This window comes from Drosophila albomicans, chromosome 2R (assembly GCF_009650485.2).
Source record: "Drosophila albomicans strain 15112-1751.03 chromosome 2R, ASM965048v2, whole genome shotgun sequence".
In the NCBI taxonomy this organism is placed as follows: Eukaryota; Metazoa; Arthropoda; class Insecta; order Diptera; family Drosophilidae; genus Drosophila; species Drosophila albomicans.
The window spans coordinates 30,590,526-30,609,244 of NC_047631.2; the positions used below are offsets into that span (position 1 = coordinate 30,590,526).

The 18,719-nt window shown below is 39.6% G+C and overlaps 2 protein-coding genes across 6 annotated transcripts in view; both read right to left on the reverse strand.

Annotated features, from left to right (window-relative positions):
• The window catches only part of LOC117573286 (uncharacterized), a 37,633-nt gene extending 28,564 nt beyond the window's left edge, over positions 1-9,069 (reverse strand). Inside the window, exons 1-2 of the mRNA XM_034256390.2 lie at positions 8,852-9,069; positions 6,387-7,067 (exon numbers count right to left, since the gene is read on the reverse strand). Of these exons, the coding sequence (XP_034112281.1) occupies positions 6,387-6,693 (307 nt within the window). The 5' untranslated portion in view covers positions 6,694-7,067; positions 8,852-9,069. The remainder of the gene's footprint in view (positions 1-6,386; positions 7,068-8,851) is intronic.
• A 157-nt stretch (positions 9,070-9,226) lies between these two features.
• LOC117573284 (ankyrin repeat and sterile alpha motif domain-containing protein 1B) lies at positions 9,227-18,414 on the reverse strand. Of its 5 annotated transcripts, none has more exons than XM_034256385.2 (10): positions 18,232-18,414; positions 17,709-17,832; positions 16,068-16,855; positions 15,852-16,002; positions 15,104-15,375; positions 13,351-14,156; positions 13,057-13,293; positions 12,868-12,999; positions 12,354-12,809; positions 11,955-12,064 (listed from the first exon to the last, which is right to left on the reverse strand). In XM_034256385.2, the coding sequence occupies exons 2-9, from the start codon at positions 17,810-17,812 to the stop codon at positions 12,702-12,704; spliced, it is 2,598 nt and encodes an 865-aa protein (XP_034112276.1). In that variant the 5' UTR covers positions 17,813-17,832; positions 18,232-18,414; the 3' UTR covers positions 11,955-12,064; positions 12,354-12,701. The 5 variants fall into 5 exon arrangements, with proteins under 5 accessions (XP_034112277.1, XP_034112276.1, XP_034112279.1 ...); XM_034256384.2 differs by having other exon boundaries at positions 11,956-12,064; positions 15,104-15,414; XM_034256388.2 differs by lacking the exons at positions 15,852-16,002; positions 16,068-16,855; positions 17,709-17,832; positions 18,232-18,414 and adding an exon at positions 15,544-15,834 and having other exon boundaries at positions 15,104-15,414.
• Between the last annotated feature and the right edge of the window lie 305 nt (positions 18,415-18,719).

The window sequence follows — 18,719 nt, forward strand, 5'->3', positions numbered from 1 at the left end:
CAGTCATTCAGTCAGTCATTCAGTCAGTCGGTCCGTTCGTCAGTCAGAACTATGGCCTGCCATAATGAGCAAACAATAATGCTCTTAATTTTCCAATTTTTTGTTGTAATTTATTATGCAGTCGATGCATACAACTGCAGTTGTATCTGCAGCCTCATATATTTGTATCTGTATCTCAGCATTTGTATCTGTATCTAAAGCTAAATCGACAACTGCTTTTGGCATCTGCCCGCATGCTTGTGCGCAGCTTTTTCTCTCCAGAATTTATGGCCAGCTCTTCAATTTATGTTGTGGCAAAGACAAGACAAGACAATCAAATTAAATATGCTCATATTCACGCCCACGATGCAACAAATTGTGGAATGCAGTGTGTTGTTCTGACTGGCTGCTGCCTGTTGACATCTTGGCCACAAAAATTGATTTGAAACATTTCTGCGGTGGTTGCATGCGGCATTCGTGTGGCATGTAATGCGTTGTTGCATGCTTTTATCGAATATATGTTTATTGTTTAACATTCACTTTTCTTGTCGGTTTCTTCATTTTATTGTATTTGGCACTTTCTTCACTAAGCTCAAAACTTTCTGTTTGTTGTGTGGGTGACAACAGCCTGAGAGTTGCTGCACACGGCTTGTGGCATGTGGCATGTGGCGTGCGCATGCGTTAGCCGCAACAGCAGCAGCAAAAAAGAGCCGTTAACTCCTTTTCAAAATGTAAATACATTGGCAGACACCTGTTTATGGCGGTTTACGCTTAACTCTCAGCCCCCGCCTCCGCTCGAGGGGATAGAGAGAAGGGGGAGGGGACAGAGGGGGGCACCGCGCAACGTAGGTGGTTTCTCATAGATTGTAGCTTCAAATTGTTGCACTTGCCGCAGACATTGTGCCATTGTTTGTGGCGTATCTTGCATGTAGTTAGTTTGCTGTCTTGTCTTGTCTTGTGCCACAGCAACAACAACAACTACAACAACAACTACAACAACAACAGCAACAACTTTAACAAAATACAAAACAATACGCCGTTGTTCGTTGGCCGCTGATAAAATCTGTAAATTTGCCCATTTGCTAAGCTGCGATAGAAAGTTCAATTTGAATTCAATAAGACGCTGACGCACAGTGGAGCACAATTTGATGGCTTTCTGATCAAAAACCCATAAACAGCCATGAAAGCGAGCTTTGGAAGTAAATACGAATTATCTACAATAAACACGAAATATTTACACAAATTTGTGATAAGTGGAATCAACGAATATTTACTATTTCCAAAGCTCAAGAAAGCAAAGATTATTTAATATTTTGAATAACCAAATTCAACTTAGACTAACTTCCTTAAAATGTCTTCTAAACATTTTGAAAACTTGTGAAGTTAAACATTAAAATTTTACTCTTTAAAATGATTGAAATTCTAAAAATGGAGAAAATTTCCATTTATTTAACATTTCAAATGCAGAATATAAAAGAATTGTAATTTTTATTGAACCAAATTCAACTAAGAGAAACTCCAATAAAATGTCTTGTAAACATTTTGAAAACTCTTGAAGTTAAATATTAAAATTGTACTGTTTAGTATACTATAATCTATATCAAGTCTTCAAAATGATAGAAATTCTAAATATTGTGAAAATTTCAATTTATTTACTACTTTAAAATCAAAATATTGTACTTAGACTAACTTCCATAAAATATATTTTAAGCATTTTAAAATTGAGGCCAAGTATTAAATAAGTCTTTAAAATCATAGAAATCTTAAATAATGTGAACGTTGAAATTTAGAAAAGATTATTTAATTTCAATTATATATAATTTTCTACATTTCCTGAACTTAATTCCATAAACTGTGTATAAAATTTCAATAATTTAAAAAATATTTAAGACTCTCATTTAGCAAAGATTATCTGTTTTCATCTTGATCTTTCATCATATATTATCTAAAAATCAATAAATTCCATAAAGTGTCTCTACGCAGTTTTTCAATTTTGTTTTTATTTACAGTGCGTAAATCCTTGAAACTTCTGGACACAAATACTTTAAAATGTTTTGCTGCTTATTATGGCATTTTTCCGCTAACAAACAGCTGACATTAGGGCCGTCGAGTCCATTCGAGCACATGCAGAAAATAAAAACAATGCGTTGAAGTTCATAAAAACAGAGAAAAGATAAACAGAAGCAAACAGAAAAGTACAGAGAACAGAACATAGCCCAAAGGGGCATAAAAACAAGCAGTCTAACATAGCTGTCTGTATTTATGTGGCAGAATATAAACGTATGTAAATGTGAAAAGTCTTGCACAATTTCCAGCTATGTAAAATTGAAAACAAATAAATAGCCACAACAAACGGCTGCTAAAATAAACAAGGCAAAAACTGGCTGGACGATCTGAAAGACAATTGAAAACTGAATCGAAAGATGCGACTGGCAAAAAAAAAAGGAAGAATCATCAACGAGTTGAAATCATCATTGGGAAAAATGGGCTAAAGAAACGGGGAAACAAATTTGTTCACTTGTTGTTGTGTTCTCTTTCCGAGTTTTTCGCAAAAGGTGTAAACAAAACGTTGGGCGTATAATGAAGCCAGAGCAGCATGATGGCAGCGAGAGTTGCAACGATGCGGCAGAGTGTTAAAAACTACCTGTAAGATACACGTACGATGCTTAGAGATACATGCAACAAGCAATAAGCGAAGCAAGGTGCAACAGGCTCCTTCCTTCCTCGCTCTTGTTGCATGCCGCATGCCGCATGGCGTGCCGAATCGAAACGTTCGAAACGCTCTCCGCATGAAATATGTGGAAAAACGCCATGAAATGGGCTTTCGTCAAATTAGCGTGCCAGCGTTAACGACGAACGCATCTGTATTTGTATCTTTAGCTCTATGAGTCGGAGTCTGTAGCTAACATATAATATATCTGTGGCTGCACTGTGGGATATTTCGCACTTTGCTGTTCTCGATTTGCTACCTGAACCGAGAGAGAGAGATAGATAGAATGACAGTCAGAGAGTGCGACTGACAGTCGATTGCACTGACGTTTCAACTTGATTTATTTGAGCAGCCTACTGCAGCTGTTTTTATCTGCATTTCGCATTTGCATCGCATTTGCATGTGCCATGTGCAAGTGCAAAGCCTTTGGCTCTTATCTAACTCAAAGAACGCTTCGTCTGACTTTGGCACTTGATCCAAACACAAACACAACACACACAACACACTGGGAGACTTAACTTCTTCTCTCTGCAGTGTTGTTTCTCGCTGTTGTATAAAACTGAGCGTCATAAATACTCCCGTCGTTTAGTTTTTACGATTGTCGGCTGGCTTTGTTTGCCATAGACACACACACACACACATCGCACACACACACTCACACACATGCGCAGATACAAGTTCCAAGTATCTTTCAACGTATCTAAATGCATATACAAGTAAATGCCGCTGTGCTAAAGAGCTCAAGTGCCAGAGATCCCAGCTCACAGCTCACAGCTCAGAGAGTCAACCTCCGAGTCTCCTGCAAAGATTTTTGTCGGCAAAACCGATTCCTTGCGTACTGTACCCATTGAATGCCTTCGCCTTCGCCTTTGCCTTCGCCACCAAAACCAAACCAAGAAACCAAAAACAAAAAAAAAACTGGTCCCCACCAGGGCCAAAGTTTGCGTGCCTTGCAGAAATTTTTATGGTTTCCTTCTCTGTGTTTGTGTGTGTGTTTGGATGGAGCCCAAGATGTTGTTGCTCCGAAAAGTAGCAACGAGGGCATTTATGCCTCAGGTAGCGATGCCTAAAATTTGACTTTGCATTGGAGCTCAGACACAACACAGCCTCCAAATCGCCTGCATATGTAGGCAGTTTTTAGAACTATTTGAAATTGTGTAGCTGCTCTTTTTTTATGGCCAAAGTCTTCCATTTAATGGTCATAACAAAATTATTGTACAACATTCCAATGGCAACAAGGGCTTTTGCTTGAAGCTATGCCCAAGGCAGTCGGAAGCTTAAAACTTGGAATGTGAAGTCAATTTCAAATATTAAAAATAACCTACGCTCAAATTATAATATGACATCGATAACGAACTATAATTAAAGTGAACATTAAATTATAAATACTAAATTTATAATAATCTTAATAACCAAGTTTAATAAAAGTGAGTATAACATGTTAATTAATGTAAAGTGTCTTTCAAGAGAGAGAAATTTCAGATTGCAAATATATCTTTTATTGATTTTATCGGTTACTCATTACATGTTAATTAACAGCTACTGTTAAGTTACTGTTACGCATTGAAAACCTTTTTTTTTTTATTACTGTAATATTTAAGTTGATCTTAAAAAATATGTGTACTTGAAGTAGGAGGAGAGAAACTTAAGACTGGAAATTTATTTATATTGATTTTATTGATCATACAATGCATGTTAATTAACAGCTACTGTTATGTTTCTGTTACGCACTCGACAATAAACTCATTCCTTAAGAGTGTAATCTCAATAAAAAGTATTATAAACCATTTACGATCAACGGCTTTTTACTTATAAGTAGCGAATTGTTATTGACAGCCCTTCACAACATTAATGTTAATTAACAGTGACGGTTATGGAAATGTTATGCATTGGGAGATGCATGGCATGTCGGTTACTCATTTGGCGCATCAGTTGCGACACCGAAAGAAAAAAAAAAGTCACCTTTAATTGTGGCACATTTCAGAAAGTCCAAAATTTACGTCTGTAAGCAGCTCGTCAACGAGCTGCAGAGTCATAATTTGTTCGCAGAGACAAAGACAGACAGAGCGAGCGAGAGAGAGAGACAGAGGAGGGGTGTAGGATGACGAAAGTACTTTCATTTTCACGCTCATAAAGTTTAAAAATGTTGTCGTAAAAGACGCAAGTTAAGCCGCTTAAATGACATTTAAATAAATAAGTTTGAGTGGCACGACAAGGTACAAAACAAAAAAGCGAGGAGTTCGGTGAATTTGGGGCCAAAGAATTGAGTGAAGACAAATATAGAAAGGTAAAAAATAAGAGACAAGAAACAAAAAACCGGGCGGTAGCCCTTTCACTGCCACGATCAGGAGCATAGAAGCAACTGCCTGGGGGAACAGGAAGTTTGCACTTTGCCACACAGAGGAGAGAGAGAGAAGTAGAGAGAAAAAGAACAATCACGGTCAGCACACGTCTGGCTGTGATTACACTTTAAACTCGTTATAATGAGACTGCGACTGAGGCAGAGAGTCAGAGACAGCGGATGTGCCCCGAACGTGCCCCGGGATGGGGCACAAAATTGAAAACTGAAAGCGTTAAGCTGCAGTTGACATCCTGGTTGCTGCCAGCTGGGCATCGCATCGCTCAAGAGCAGACGCAACCGATTGAATTACCATAAGATATCCATAGTGAGCACTAGTGGAGGAAGAATGGCAGACCAAAAACAGAAACACAAATACGAACACGACTGACAACAGACAACAAATGCACTTGTTCCCGTAATTTTTGAAATATGATGCCAGTCCAAGGCGCAGGTCATAAACAACAACAGACAAACGACAACCGACAATCGACAACCAACAACCGACAAAAGACAGTCGAGAGTCGTAGAGTCTGTCTGAACAAGACGGTAAAGTGTTGTGCGATAAGGTTAGATAAGCGCCGCCCCGACTACAAAAAAAAATATATTCCTACCTGATACGGGATGGATTTGAACCCCGCTCCCAATGGAGTGCTCACTTCCTCACATTAAGAGCGGCGGCTCTCTGAGGTTTCAATACCCGCTACCCATTGAGTAGAAGGGTATTATAACTTTGTGCCAAGAGGCGGAAGGAAGCTTCTCCGAGTCCACATTAATATGAATTAAATCTGTGCTGTTAACTTGAATGCTGTTGGTTAAACAATGCTAAACAACACTGTTATTTAGCATTCGATCTATCTGTTAAGCGAACGCTTTTGACAAACGACGGTAATGTTAATGTTACAGACTCTGCTAAGATTGGAACCCCGTTCCTTGTGGAATGCTCACTTCCTCACATTAAGAGCGGCGTAGAAGGGTAGAGGATATTATATTATATGTGTAGAAGGGTATTATAAATTTGTGCTAGAGGCGGACGGAAGCTTCTCCCACTCCACATTCATATGAATTTAATTGGTGCTGTTAACTTGAATGTTGGTTAAACAATTCTACAGTTAACAGCTCTGTTATTTAGATTTCGATCTTTCTGTTAACCGAACGCTCTATTTAAACGACTGTAATGTTAATGTTACTGACTATGCTAAGAATAGTTTCAGAGGCTTTGAAGATGTTAACAGAGTTTGACTAATTTAAACCCTCTTAAAATGTATAATGAGTATCTCACAGTCGAGCACACAGTCAAGGGTGCTTTCTTACTCATTTTGATAAGAAGTAAATTACAATTTTTGGGAGAAAACTCACCTGTATTTATCTGCGCACCGGGCAGCACCACCGATGACTCTGCCTTGAAAGCCAACGCTGCATCATCCGTGTCCAAGTTCAAATCCGCCGCCAGCTTATCGACGCCGATGTCAAGCGTTGTGGCAGCATCGAGTTCCACATCCATTAGCGTGTTGCCCTTGAAGAGACCCGCGCTGCGGTATTCCTTGGCAAAGGGCGTGGCGCCTAGAGCCGCCCCCAGCAGCATGAAGAGCAAACACATTTGCCGATACACGTGGCACATTTCACATTCGGCGGTGGCTTTTCTATGCCACATTCTTGGGTACATACAAATTACATGTACGACACACTAACTGAGAGACACATAAATGCGAATGCAAATTGAAAATGAGAATTATTTGCGAGATCGGGCCAAGAATAAGTGCTTTCAATTAAAACCGCCGCACGACGCGCGAAAAATTAAACAACGACTGGACCACAAGACCTCTCAGACACAGACACACACTAATACACGCACACACTAACACGATATACTCGTAACAGTAAATTCAATTACGTGTCGGCTCGATCTATTCTATATATTTTTAACTATTCTTTTTTTTTTTGTATTTTTTTTTTTTTTTTGCCAGTTATGGAAATTATGTCAGCAATTAGTGAGACTTGGCGTTACGTGTTTTCCGTTTCGGGTTTCGTTTTGATGCTCTGAAATGATAAGAAATATAATACAATTAGTAAGGATCAAAGAGTTTCTCTACGGGATTTCCCTATTAAAAAAAAACTGCCAACCTTGACACAATTTCCCAGTTTGCATTATAATTAGAAGTGAACTGAACAAACTAGTTAAACTCAGGAACTATAATACAGAAAAGCTTAGATTTATAATGCTACTACAACATTTCATATGCTTTATTTTTCTCAAACCAATTTAATAATTCAATTTGCATTTTTTCCACATTTTTCATCTAATTCAAGAGCAATAATAATATACAATTAATTGCTTGCAACATACGTAAGAAGTTTAAACTGATCGTTAAAAACTGGATTACAATGAACATTACATATTATATTATCATTGTAAAAATGATTTTGCACGATTTTTATCTGACCAAATAGATCTCCACAAAAAAAACAGAATCTATAAGCAATCAAATTCTTTCTAATTGATATTTTTAATTGAAAAAAAAGCAGTATCCGGCGTGTTGAATTTCTAAGACAAATTTTCCAGAATTATCCAGGTAAATTTCATAAAAAAATATGGGATATTACGAAATATTAAAAATGTCATCAGTCGTCAGAAGTTAAATGTATTTACACTTTTAAAGGGTAACTGCAAGTCGACTTACATTTAGAAGCTAATTTTTGTCATAGATAGAACTTGAGATTATCAAAGTTGACAGTGAAAATTATTTATCATTAGTTAAACAAGCGAAGGGCGTGGAAAACTGCGGGGCACCGGAAAACCTGCAGCGTATTTCCAAGTGATTTATACTGAATGCAGATAGAATCTTCAACTCTATCAAGAATGTAATATTTATGGGAAATTATGTACTGGAAAATAGGTTAAAGGAGAGTCTTCCAACATATTTCCAACAGCTGTTGGGCTGACTCGTCAAATCAATTAAAATGCAAATACACACACACACACACGTGTATGCCTGTGTGCGCGTTAATTTCCAATACAAATTCCCATAAGCTGTTGGGCATGCGCGACGTTGCAGCAGCGGAAATACGTACGAATTTCCACAATGAAAAACGCGAGAACGAAACCCACAATAAATATAATAATAAGCGAACAAATGAAATCGTAAACAAATTGCCGGCATTGCCCCTTGCATTGTCTACCTGAAGCGGAGTGAGAGAGAAGAGCCCACCAAACGCCCAAAAAAGAGAATCAACACACACACACGTGCACATGCATACACGAGAGCACGACCAAAAACTGTCAATGATGCGTGCGTACACTAAAATGCATATTCATACATATGTGTGTGTGCAAGCATGTGTAATGCGCCGTTAGCGCCGCTCATAAAATGTCAATGCAAAACGTTATTGCTGCCGTTCGTTCATGCGCACACATGTTACCGCGCATCATATCATGCGTTCTCGCTCGCACTTTGTTGGTGGGGGGAATTGCCGGAGATGCGACTGGCAAAACCTATTGAGTTTGAGACTTGAGACAGCAACAACAACAAAAATAGGAGAGCAAATATTCATCATCATTCACATGAATGGTGGGTGGGGGACACAAGCACACACAGTCACACAATACACAAAAACGAGTTTTGTCAAAATATTGTTTTTGCTTTTTTTTCATTTTTGCATTACACAAAAACGCAAACAAGCACACAAAACTCATCTCTCAAAAGAAGAACAACAAAAGCGAATGGTGAAATTGGTGCAAGTGTTGCTTCTTCCTCTTCTTTTTTTTCACATAAAACACACATTCGGCACATTTGAAAAACTGACGGAAATTATTTGTTGTGTACCTTTTTTATGCAAGAATTACATAGACTTTTTGATCCACACACTTGTTTTATGCAATTCTCTGTTATTAGCACACACGAAACACCAAGGAACAAATAAACAACGCGCGCAGAGTTTTTTGATTTTTGCGTCAATCAACGGTAACGGTAAACTCGAAAAAACGAAGAGCGATTCCGCATGATCGACCGCACGCTTCAACAACGAATCTCACAATATCACTACAAATGTTGCAGAACAATGTTGTGCCAGCAACATTGCAACATGTTGAACGTCGATTTAGTCAATTTACTAACACTGACTGCCTATGTTACAGCGCTGTTGTGCTCCCATGGCGCTGTTAACTGCAGTCAAGATTGACGGTTAAACTTCAAATTGCATTGTTGGTAAAATGAAAATGTATTTATTTAAAGTTAAGTATGATAATAATTGCCTTTTTGTCTTAGCAAAGGTGGTAGATAACTCTTTAACAGACCACCCAAAATTAGAAATGTTATAAAACGTACACAATTAGTTTAAATATGACAACAATATGAATTAAGAGTTTTAAGATTTGTTTTCGTTCATCTGTCGGCGATGTTCCATTTGGAGCTCAAAGCGACGATTCGAACGAACGCCACGGATTAGATCGCTTCGGTTCTCCTTGGTTGTGCGACCCTTGAACATTTCCATATGCCGCTTGCGACGTTCTTCCAATTTATTTTTCACAATTGCTGAAGCAGCCATTGCAGGCTTTTTAGCAGCGATGCTTGGAACAACGCTAGTAGCTGCTGTTGTGATGATCTTGGGCTTTGTGGCCGCCGGTTTGGTCAACAAAGGCAAGCGAGATGATGTCACCACTTGTTGTGGCTGTACAACCATAATGTTGCGTGGCGTGGGCAGCTTCCTTTTCCTCTCCGCTTCCTCAGACTTCATCGGCGTCATCAACGTGCCGATATTCTTTATAGCTTTTGGACGTGCTTCTTCTGAGGTCAATTTGCTGCTATTTGTTGGCAACTTCTTAGCCGAAGAGTTGCCTGGTATTAGCTTCTTTGCCGAGGATGTCAGCTCCTTGGCACGCACCGCCTTGCGCTCAATGTGATCCACCAGATTCTCCATTTTGCTAAAGTGCTTCTGATGTATGGCCGCAAAATTGGGCAATTTAGTGCGCGCTTTCAATTTAACAGGCATCGGCGATGGTGCCTTGGTTATGCCATAGAACTCTATAAATGAAAATTGTGTTAGATCAAGAAAATGAGTGGAGTATTCTTGAGATGCTTACTTGGCAGGGGAATTTTACTGTTGATAATAGGAGCGTCCGCAGACTTAGAGCGTTTGCGGCGCTGCGTGACATCTAGAAAAAAAGAGGGAAGCGGTTAAAAATGTTTTATAATTAAAACTAAAAATGTTTCACTTACGACTGAAATTGAATTCTTCTTCCCAGCGCTTGTCAATGTCGCTGACTGTGGACACTTCGATGGGACTGTAAAAGGAGACAGTTTTTGTCTGCTCCTGTGTTAGATCACAGACAGACTTGGAACGTCTGCTGCTGCGAGAAGCGTCTGCATTCAAAATCTTTTTCTTGATGGTGCTCTTCACATCGGTGAAATTAAGATTCATCTTTGATGTGGACTTGAATGGTGTGGGAAACTTGTATGCCTTCGACTTGCTGCTCTTCGGTGTACCCATCGCCTTCAAGATCGTTGTGTTCTCATCATTCTCATCGGTCAACACCACTTTAATGCCAACCTCTGGCGACATTTGCAACGTGGGCATCTCAACATCCAAGAACTGCGAGTGTGGCAACTCATCAGGTTGTTTTTCTGGTGATTCTTCGATCTCGAAGGTTCTGTTTTGCTCCTCGGCAGGATCTTCATCGTCGAGCACAATTAACGAAGGCATTTCCTCGACATCATCATCGTCCCGCTTGACGACCTCATCTGGTTTATTCAGTGGAGACAAACCCAGATCATTCATGACCTCGGCAGTAACTCCAGCGGGCAGAACTTCCAGGGATTGATCGAGGCAGACTTCGTGAACAGTTGAAGGCATTACAATTACTTCAGCTGTATGAACAGTCAAAGTTTCTGCTGCTTCGAGAGCAGTTGAAGCTTTTTCTTCACCTGCAACTTCATCTGTTCCTTCATCTTCGGGGACAGTCTCTAGTAGAGCTTCGGTGACAGCTTCAGGTTTTTCTTCCACTTCAACTTCAGGAACAATTACAGCTGTTTCTTCTTCCTCAATTTCGATCACTTCAACTTCAGGAACAATTGCAGCTGTTTCTTCCTCCTCAACTTCGATAACAGTTGCAGCTTTTACTACCACTTCAGCTTCTATTTCCAAAGTTGCATCTGCAACTTTAGATGCTGCTTTTGTCGCAATGGATTGCTTCTTAGCTGATGACACCAGCTCAGCAGTAGGTTCCTCGATTTCCTCCTTCTCTTCGATAACAGTTGCAGCTTTGACTGCCTCTTCAGCTTCTATTTCCAAAGTTGCATCTGCAACTTTAGATGCAGCTTTTGTTGCACTGGATTGCTTCTTAGCTGATGGCACCAACTCAACAGTAGGTACCTCGATTTCCTCATTTTCCTTATCCTCTGCATTATCTTCATCCGCTGCCTCAGTTGCCTGTTCTTCCTCCTGCTGCAATTTTGCTTTTTTGTTTGCCGTTCGCTTTGCTTTGCGGCCGCGCTTGCGCGCAGCACGACCAACTTCGGCAGCTTGCCACTTGTGGGTCTCCTCCTCAGGAGCAGCCTCAGTTTCGACATCAGCATCGATAACTGTTTTATTGTTGTTATCCTTGCGTGCTGAACGCATTACATTATTTTCGATAATGTCTGCATAGTCCATGGGAGGACGAACGCTTTTGCGCGCACTGCGCCGTGGCGTCTCGCTGAGCAGCCGCATTGATGTTGATGCATTTGGCGTTTTCGGTTGCAATTCCTCATCGCAGGATTTCAAACGCGTAGCTCGGCGTGTGTGCTTTGCCACTGGCGTAAGCGACTCCTGTGGACAGGCGTCATTTTCGGTTGCTGTAGCCAATAATTGTTATTAGTTAACAGCACACGTTTCTTTGCACGCATTATTTACCTGACTTCACTTCCATTTTTAAATTGAGTTTGTGTAATTTTAGAGCGTCTTTTTATCTTTTTTTCTTCGTTGCGTTTAAAATTTACTTTAAAACTGCGGGAATGTTAATTAACATGCGTCGTTCTAAAATTAGAGAATCATCGATAACACTATCGATGCAACGATTTTGTTAAACTTCGATATTTTATGGCATAGCTATGGTTATTAAGCTAAATAGATGAATAATTATTTTTAATGAATTACGACTTATTTTCCTTTAAAAAAGAGACCCTTATTAAGATGTTTTATTCAACAACTGTGTGGAAAACAACTAGTATTAAAACAAGATACACCAAAGTACAGCATACAGTATATTTCAATGGCGCGTCACTTTAAAAATCTTGTAATTGTATATTTAGAAAGATAACAAAATGGATGGAGTAAAAGTTTTTTTCTTACCATTAAGTCAGTTTATTCTCCTACTGATCAGATTTCCGTCAAGAAACAGTAACTTTCGGAAAATTGGACACCACGTTCGATTGGGCATCGATGCTGACGTTTATATACTCGATAACATTAACAACAAATGCTCCGACAAAGTGATATCGAAGAATCAGTTATCGTTCGATAGTTTTTTTCGATTTATTGAAAAATTCAAATTTGAAAAAACAATACTATACAAAATGCTAAACTCATTTGAAATAATGATAGATAAATGACAATGGCATCAAAGACTAGTAAGTCAAATATACATTCAAATGAAAATATGAATTAATGGCATCATGTATTTGTTTGTGGCACATGAAATTAGCACTCATCATTCGGCACCGAGGTTGAGCTCTGTCTGTTTAAAGCCAGTTGATAGGCCACCTCAAAAGCTTGGCCCAACGTCAGAATTATCTCATTGGCCAATTCCTGTAATTCAGATGATTATAAATAATATTCTTATTGTATATTAGATTGAATAACAAACCAAATTGTCGACCATAAAGACATGGCAATAATGCAGATCCTGCTCTTTGGTGATATAGGCAAAATAGCGCATGTCCTCGGCATCCTGGCAGACACAATTGATATTCTCAATATCGTGCGAACAGATGGCAGTCTAAGAAAGGAATGACAATGTTAATAATGCGTTTAAAAATCAGTTTAAATCGCGCACCTTTGAGTCGTGATCTATGAACTTGACGCCCAGGCAAGAAGCAGCAATGTCCACTTTCAGACGCGTCTGCAGATTGGCAGCCTTGAGATACTTTGTGGACGTGGTGCAGTTCTCCAGCAGAGTAATATCGCTAACACTAGAGCCCGGCTTTAGATTCTCATCGATCTTGAGTTTCTGTATCGACTTGCGCGCTGAAATTGTGCCCTGCAAGTGTCGGATGACTGTCGATCCAAGATACTATAAAGGATAAGAGAAGTTTAGCATTGGAATAACGAAATATACTTCGATACTCACAAACACCGAGTAGCGTATTTCACCATAGACCAGCGTGTAAGGCGAATGACACCAATGCGAAGCAGGACTTGGCGATTTTCCCAGCAAAAGATCGGCAGGATTGCGTATGTGCAGCGAGTGGCGAGGATCAGCTTCCGCTTCTGCTTTGCCACCATTGGACAACTCTGCCACTGAATTGGGCTCCTCGCTAGACTCTCGCTGCTGTTCCACAGTCGACACCTCATTGCCAATGTGCTCAAAAATGGTGTCGATCTCGGCCCAAACACGTGAAGCGCTAAAATCCTCTCCAGTTGCGGAATAACGCTGCTTGGACAGACTGCGTCGCTGGTTGTTGAGTGCATTCACCGAACGCACCATGCTGGGCGATCGCAAACCTTCGCGGGGCACCGAGACTCCACGTCCATCGACCACATCGGGGGCCAAATTCAAGGTGGATCCTTTGAAGAGACCCGCAAATGGCATGTCGCCCACGAATTCTTCCACGTGATGGTCTGAAGAGCAAAATGAGTTCGAGTTGGAATCGCTGGGCAAGCGTGGCGACACCGGCTGCATGTAATTGAAGATGGTGGCTTCCGCTTCGACGACTGTGGGCGGCGGATAATCGGGCGTGGGCGAATGGCGATTGATTTTCATGTTATTGTTGCTATCAATGTGATTAGTGGGCGTGTCACAGTCCATTGGCGTCGCCCGCGGCTTCAGATTGACGTAGTCACAATCATTGGTGTTTGCTCTATGGCGTGGCATCGGCACCGGAGATTGCAGCGTCATTTCCACGTACTGCGTGATCGGTCTGTGCAAGCGTGCAGCTGTCAAAGCAAACGAAATTCACGTTAATGAAATCTAAGACAAGTTCAAATAAACTGCAATCGAGTTAGCTTAAAGATATCTGCTACATAGATAAACTAATATAGATACATTAAATTGCAACTGAGAGTGCGAATCATACTATGATAAAAAGCAGCTGTCAAAGCAAACGAAATTCAATTTGATGAAATTTAAGACAAGTTAAACGAAACTGGAGTCGAGTTTGCTCGACTTAAAGATACTTGCTACAAATTTAAAGCTAATAAAGATACAAAGATAAAGATAAATTGCAACTAAGAGTGAATATCATACTATGTAAAACATTGATATCTCAGATATGTATATGATTTTAGAATATATAGATAAATGACAGCTAAGATCAATATTGGAACTATGGATTAAATATGGAACTTTTTACCTCGTTCGAGCAAAACAATTTGAAGCTTATAATATAATTAAATATTTGTCATGTTAGAAGCTTTACAACGCCTTCCAGAATTTTCAATTTACAGCATATAAATTAATATTTGTAACTTTGAGATAATATAAATTACTTCAAAGTTGTATTATTGCAACATTTAATTTTACTAACTTGACTTTTTAACTGTGTTCTTCGCTAACGTTAAATGTTTTTAAATGATTTCTAGAATTTCAGCAGTGAAACAATTTAATTTGTTCGATTTAGGATGAACGTATGTATGTAGATATATGATATGCTTGAAACAATAAGAAGTGACGCCTTTATCTTTCATAGCTCTTTCTAAGAACTAGTTGTTTAAACGAATGGTCAGGCAGAAAAACCAACAGACCTAATTCTCTTTATAGTCCGAGTATAAACATATACAAATAATAACAATTGCCTGCTATCATTGCAATTAATTTATCTTTAGTTTCCACGTCATCTCTAGCAGATATCACAATAAAATAGGAATGACTCATCAATGCTTACAGCTGCTGTGGATACTTGCTGGTTCCTCGCTGCTTGAGTTGCCCTTCATCATATTGAGATACTCATACGATCGCGATGGAATCGAGCCGTTGGAAAAGTTGTTGGCCGTCTGCAGCAAGGCGCTTTGATAGGGCTGCTTGTAGACGGGTTTGTAGCTGGTCCACAGCTCTTGGCTGCTGTGTATGGCATCCATATCGTTGACAGACTTTTGATACTTGATCGGCTTCATTTCCAGATAGTTCGCCGGCGGTTTGATGTAGTTGTCCAGCGAGCTTAAAGAGTGCGAGAGTCCGATTTGTGGATCGAGCTTTCTATATAGTTTGGTTGTTGTTGTTGTAGTTGGTTGGTTAGGCGGCGAAGTGGGGGAGTTAGCATATAATATTGAGAGAGAGAGATATAAATAAATAAGAACCAGACCCGTTATATCAAGGCGTACCAACCACAAACACAATCTGATGATGAGTGCAGGCAGAAGAAGTGAGTGCAAAGTGCGTGCGTATGATGAGAATATGTGTATGTGTGTGTTTGTGTGTGAGTGTGTGTGCGGTGCAAGTTGACTGGGAAAAAGTGGTGAATGCGATCCATGTGGAATGAGTGTTGATCTTGAGCTGGGCCAACAATTAGTTTCTGCTTTGCGCTATGGTTAATTAAGGTCACACAATTACAACATATATATGTATGTATAATATATACGACTACATCGAAAGCGTGACGTAGGCGTGGCGTGTGCGTGTGCTTAGGTTCTTACTTCCTCAGCTTCAATGGATCATTTAGCTTCGTTTGCTTCTGCCTTTGAGCGTTCTTTTCGAACAAACGCTTCGGCAAAGAGTGCGTGCTATGCTCTTCCCCATCCAACGACAGTTTATTGACCAGCTGCGCCTCCGCCAACTGCTTAAATTCTGGAAGCAAATTAAGAAGGCGTTACTAGAGACATTCATTTAATTACTTTTTTATGGCTACAAACCGTTGATGACCGCAACAATTTCGTAGGTGACATGCGGCGGATAGTCGCCCAATATTTCGAGTGCTGTGCGTCCGTTGCCATCCTGTGCATTGATGTCGATGCCAGCTTTGAGCAGTGTCACCACCACCGACTTCTTGCCACACAGTGCTGCCTCATGCAACGCGCTGCCCGCATGCGTCAGTATGTTGACATCCACGCCAGCATTGAGCAGCGTTTCCACCACCTTCTTGTGGCCATTGCGACTGGCCAAATGCAGGCAAGAGTGGGTAAAAATGTGCTTAGTGGGCGTGACAGCAAACTGCGACGAATAGCCAAGCAACTCGGCCATATCCTCCTCGTTGAAGCGACGATAATGCGCTATCAGATCAGGATCGACACGCAGCAATGTTTGCACCACTTGCAAGCGACCAAATTGGGCAGCAAGATCCAAAGCGGTTTGGAAGCTATTGTTGCGTATATTCGGATCAGCGCCAAAGGACAACAGAATAGCCACAACGGTGTTGTGTCCATGCTGGGCACCCGAGTGCAGCGGCGTCTCGTTCTCAATGGTCTGCGCATTGGGATTCGCTGGCATCGGTGAGTTAAAGAGCAGCATCTTCACAATCTCCTGGTGACCCGCCCAGGAGGCGAGAAACAGCGGCGTCGATCCTCTAATATCGGGCACATCGATCTGAGCATTATGTGAGAGCAGAAGACGCACAATGCTGCTGTGTCCATTGAGACAGGCGTGATGGAGGGCAGTGTATCCATTGACATCTTGGCAATTGATGTTGGGACTGCGACGGAAGCTGCCAAAGAAGATCAACAAATGAGTAACAAGCAATGTAAAATAATGTGCGGTATAATGTGAAATTAAGTGACTCGATAATTAACTTGAACTTTACAGATGATTAAAGTTCTTTTGTAGTTCTTAAAGTTGATTTTTATTAATCACATTTTTATTGCTCAATTTTGAGTGTCACAGAATTCGGAGCGTTTTTATCTCTTAATTATGAACTATATATTATGTTGACCATTATTGTTATAAGTTTTATGATGGGAATTATATAGTTTTTTCTCTCAAAGATAAGGATTAATTTTAGTTTGATTCAATTTTAGATCATAGACATTATATTTATGGCATATTTTGTAATTTTATAAATATTAAACCTTTATCATGATCATTATAATGATTAATCATTCAAATCAAAGCAATTTTTATGATCAAATTACGAAATAAAAACGTTTGTTTATAGAAATTCCTGGGAATTGCGTAAATAATACTCCAAAGTGAATAAATAACTTTCAATAATATATTAAAATTAGTTCTGGGGTTGCTTTGTAATTATTTTAGAACACTATGATATAATATCGACAATACCGCAATTTATGTTTAATGTTTTATGCTTAGTTTCACTGATAAGAAATCATAAATGGTCAAAAGATTATGATTCAATTCTTTTTGATCAACAATAATGATATTTGTGTCATAATAATAATATTAATCATAATTCAAATCGTTGAACTTCAAAATCATAATTAAGATATGAACAATTAGTTGCAAATTAAAGCTTTCGTTGTAATAAATATTGTTCAAAGACACTTTCTATTTCATTGAAATTTCACCGCTTTTGTTTTCACTGCATGCATTTGCTCACTCACCTGGACAAAGGTCCATGTCGCTTAGCCGTTAGTTCCAGCAGCTTGCCAACGATTTTGATGTCGCCTTTGCGAGCCGCTTCCAATAAATGTTGATCCTTCCCCATTTCGGCTGAGAAGTGGCGATCTAATTGTTCAGGAAATGCACGAAATAAATTTAAAGCATGAGTATACGAATGAGATCATACTACAACCCACTAAGCAACACCCCGCCCACGCCCTGTGCATGAGTCTCCTCACCATCATCATCAGGTGGCAATCAGCTGTTTGCCGCAACGGTTCTCGTTCCAGATCACACACACACGCACACACATTGATACACAGACACCTGCAGCGCACATTCCGATGGCACGCACACACACACACACACTAGTCAGTGTTTGTTTTCATAAACGTGTTGTTTTTAGGGCCTACTCTTCCAAGGTCATCGCACGGCATTGCCACCCAAACTCACCCAAAATAGTTCGAACTTCTTAATTTTATTTATTATGCTCACTCTCTCACTGTCTCTCTCTTTCGCACTCACCTTATATCCAGCTCGTCGCCTGTTGTGCTGTAATAGCTTATAACTGTCGTATTTGCATTCTTAAGTGTATTATTGACTGTTCTTCTTATGGGATTGCTAAATGATTGATGAGCTTAAATGCTATTGTTTGTTTTTTTGTGCGCGAGAATCTGGAACCACCTCACCAGCCACCAGCCCAAGTAATAATAAATTGGATATGGAGAAAACATCGATGACACTATCGATCAACGTTTTTGAACTAGTTTAAATATAGAAATTTGGGTGGCTCATTTTATTCTATTTTACAACTGATATAGATTTGTTTTTCAAAAGTTGCACATTGCATGAATTTATATATTTTATTTTAAATAAATCCATATAATTATTAAATTAAAAATATAAACAATATATTCTCCACCTTATTATTCTAATTGGAAATAAAACGATCTCTTTGCTGTTAAGCGCATATAAACAAAGTGCTCACTTTTGCGCTCTCTCACAATTGCGTG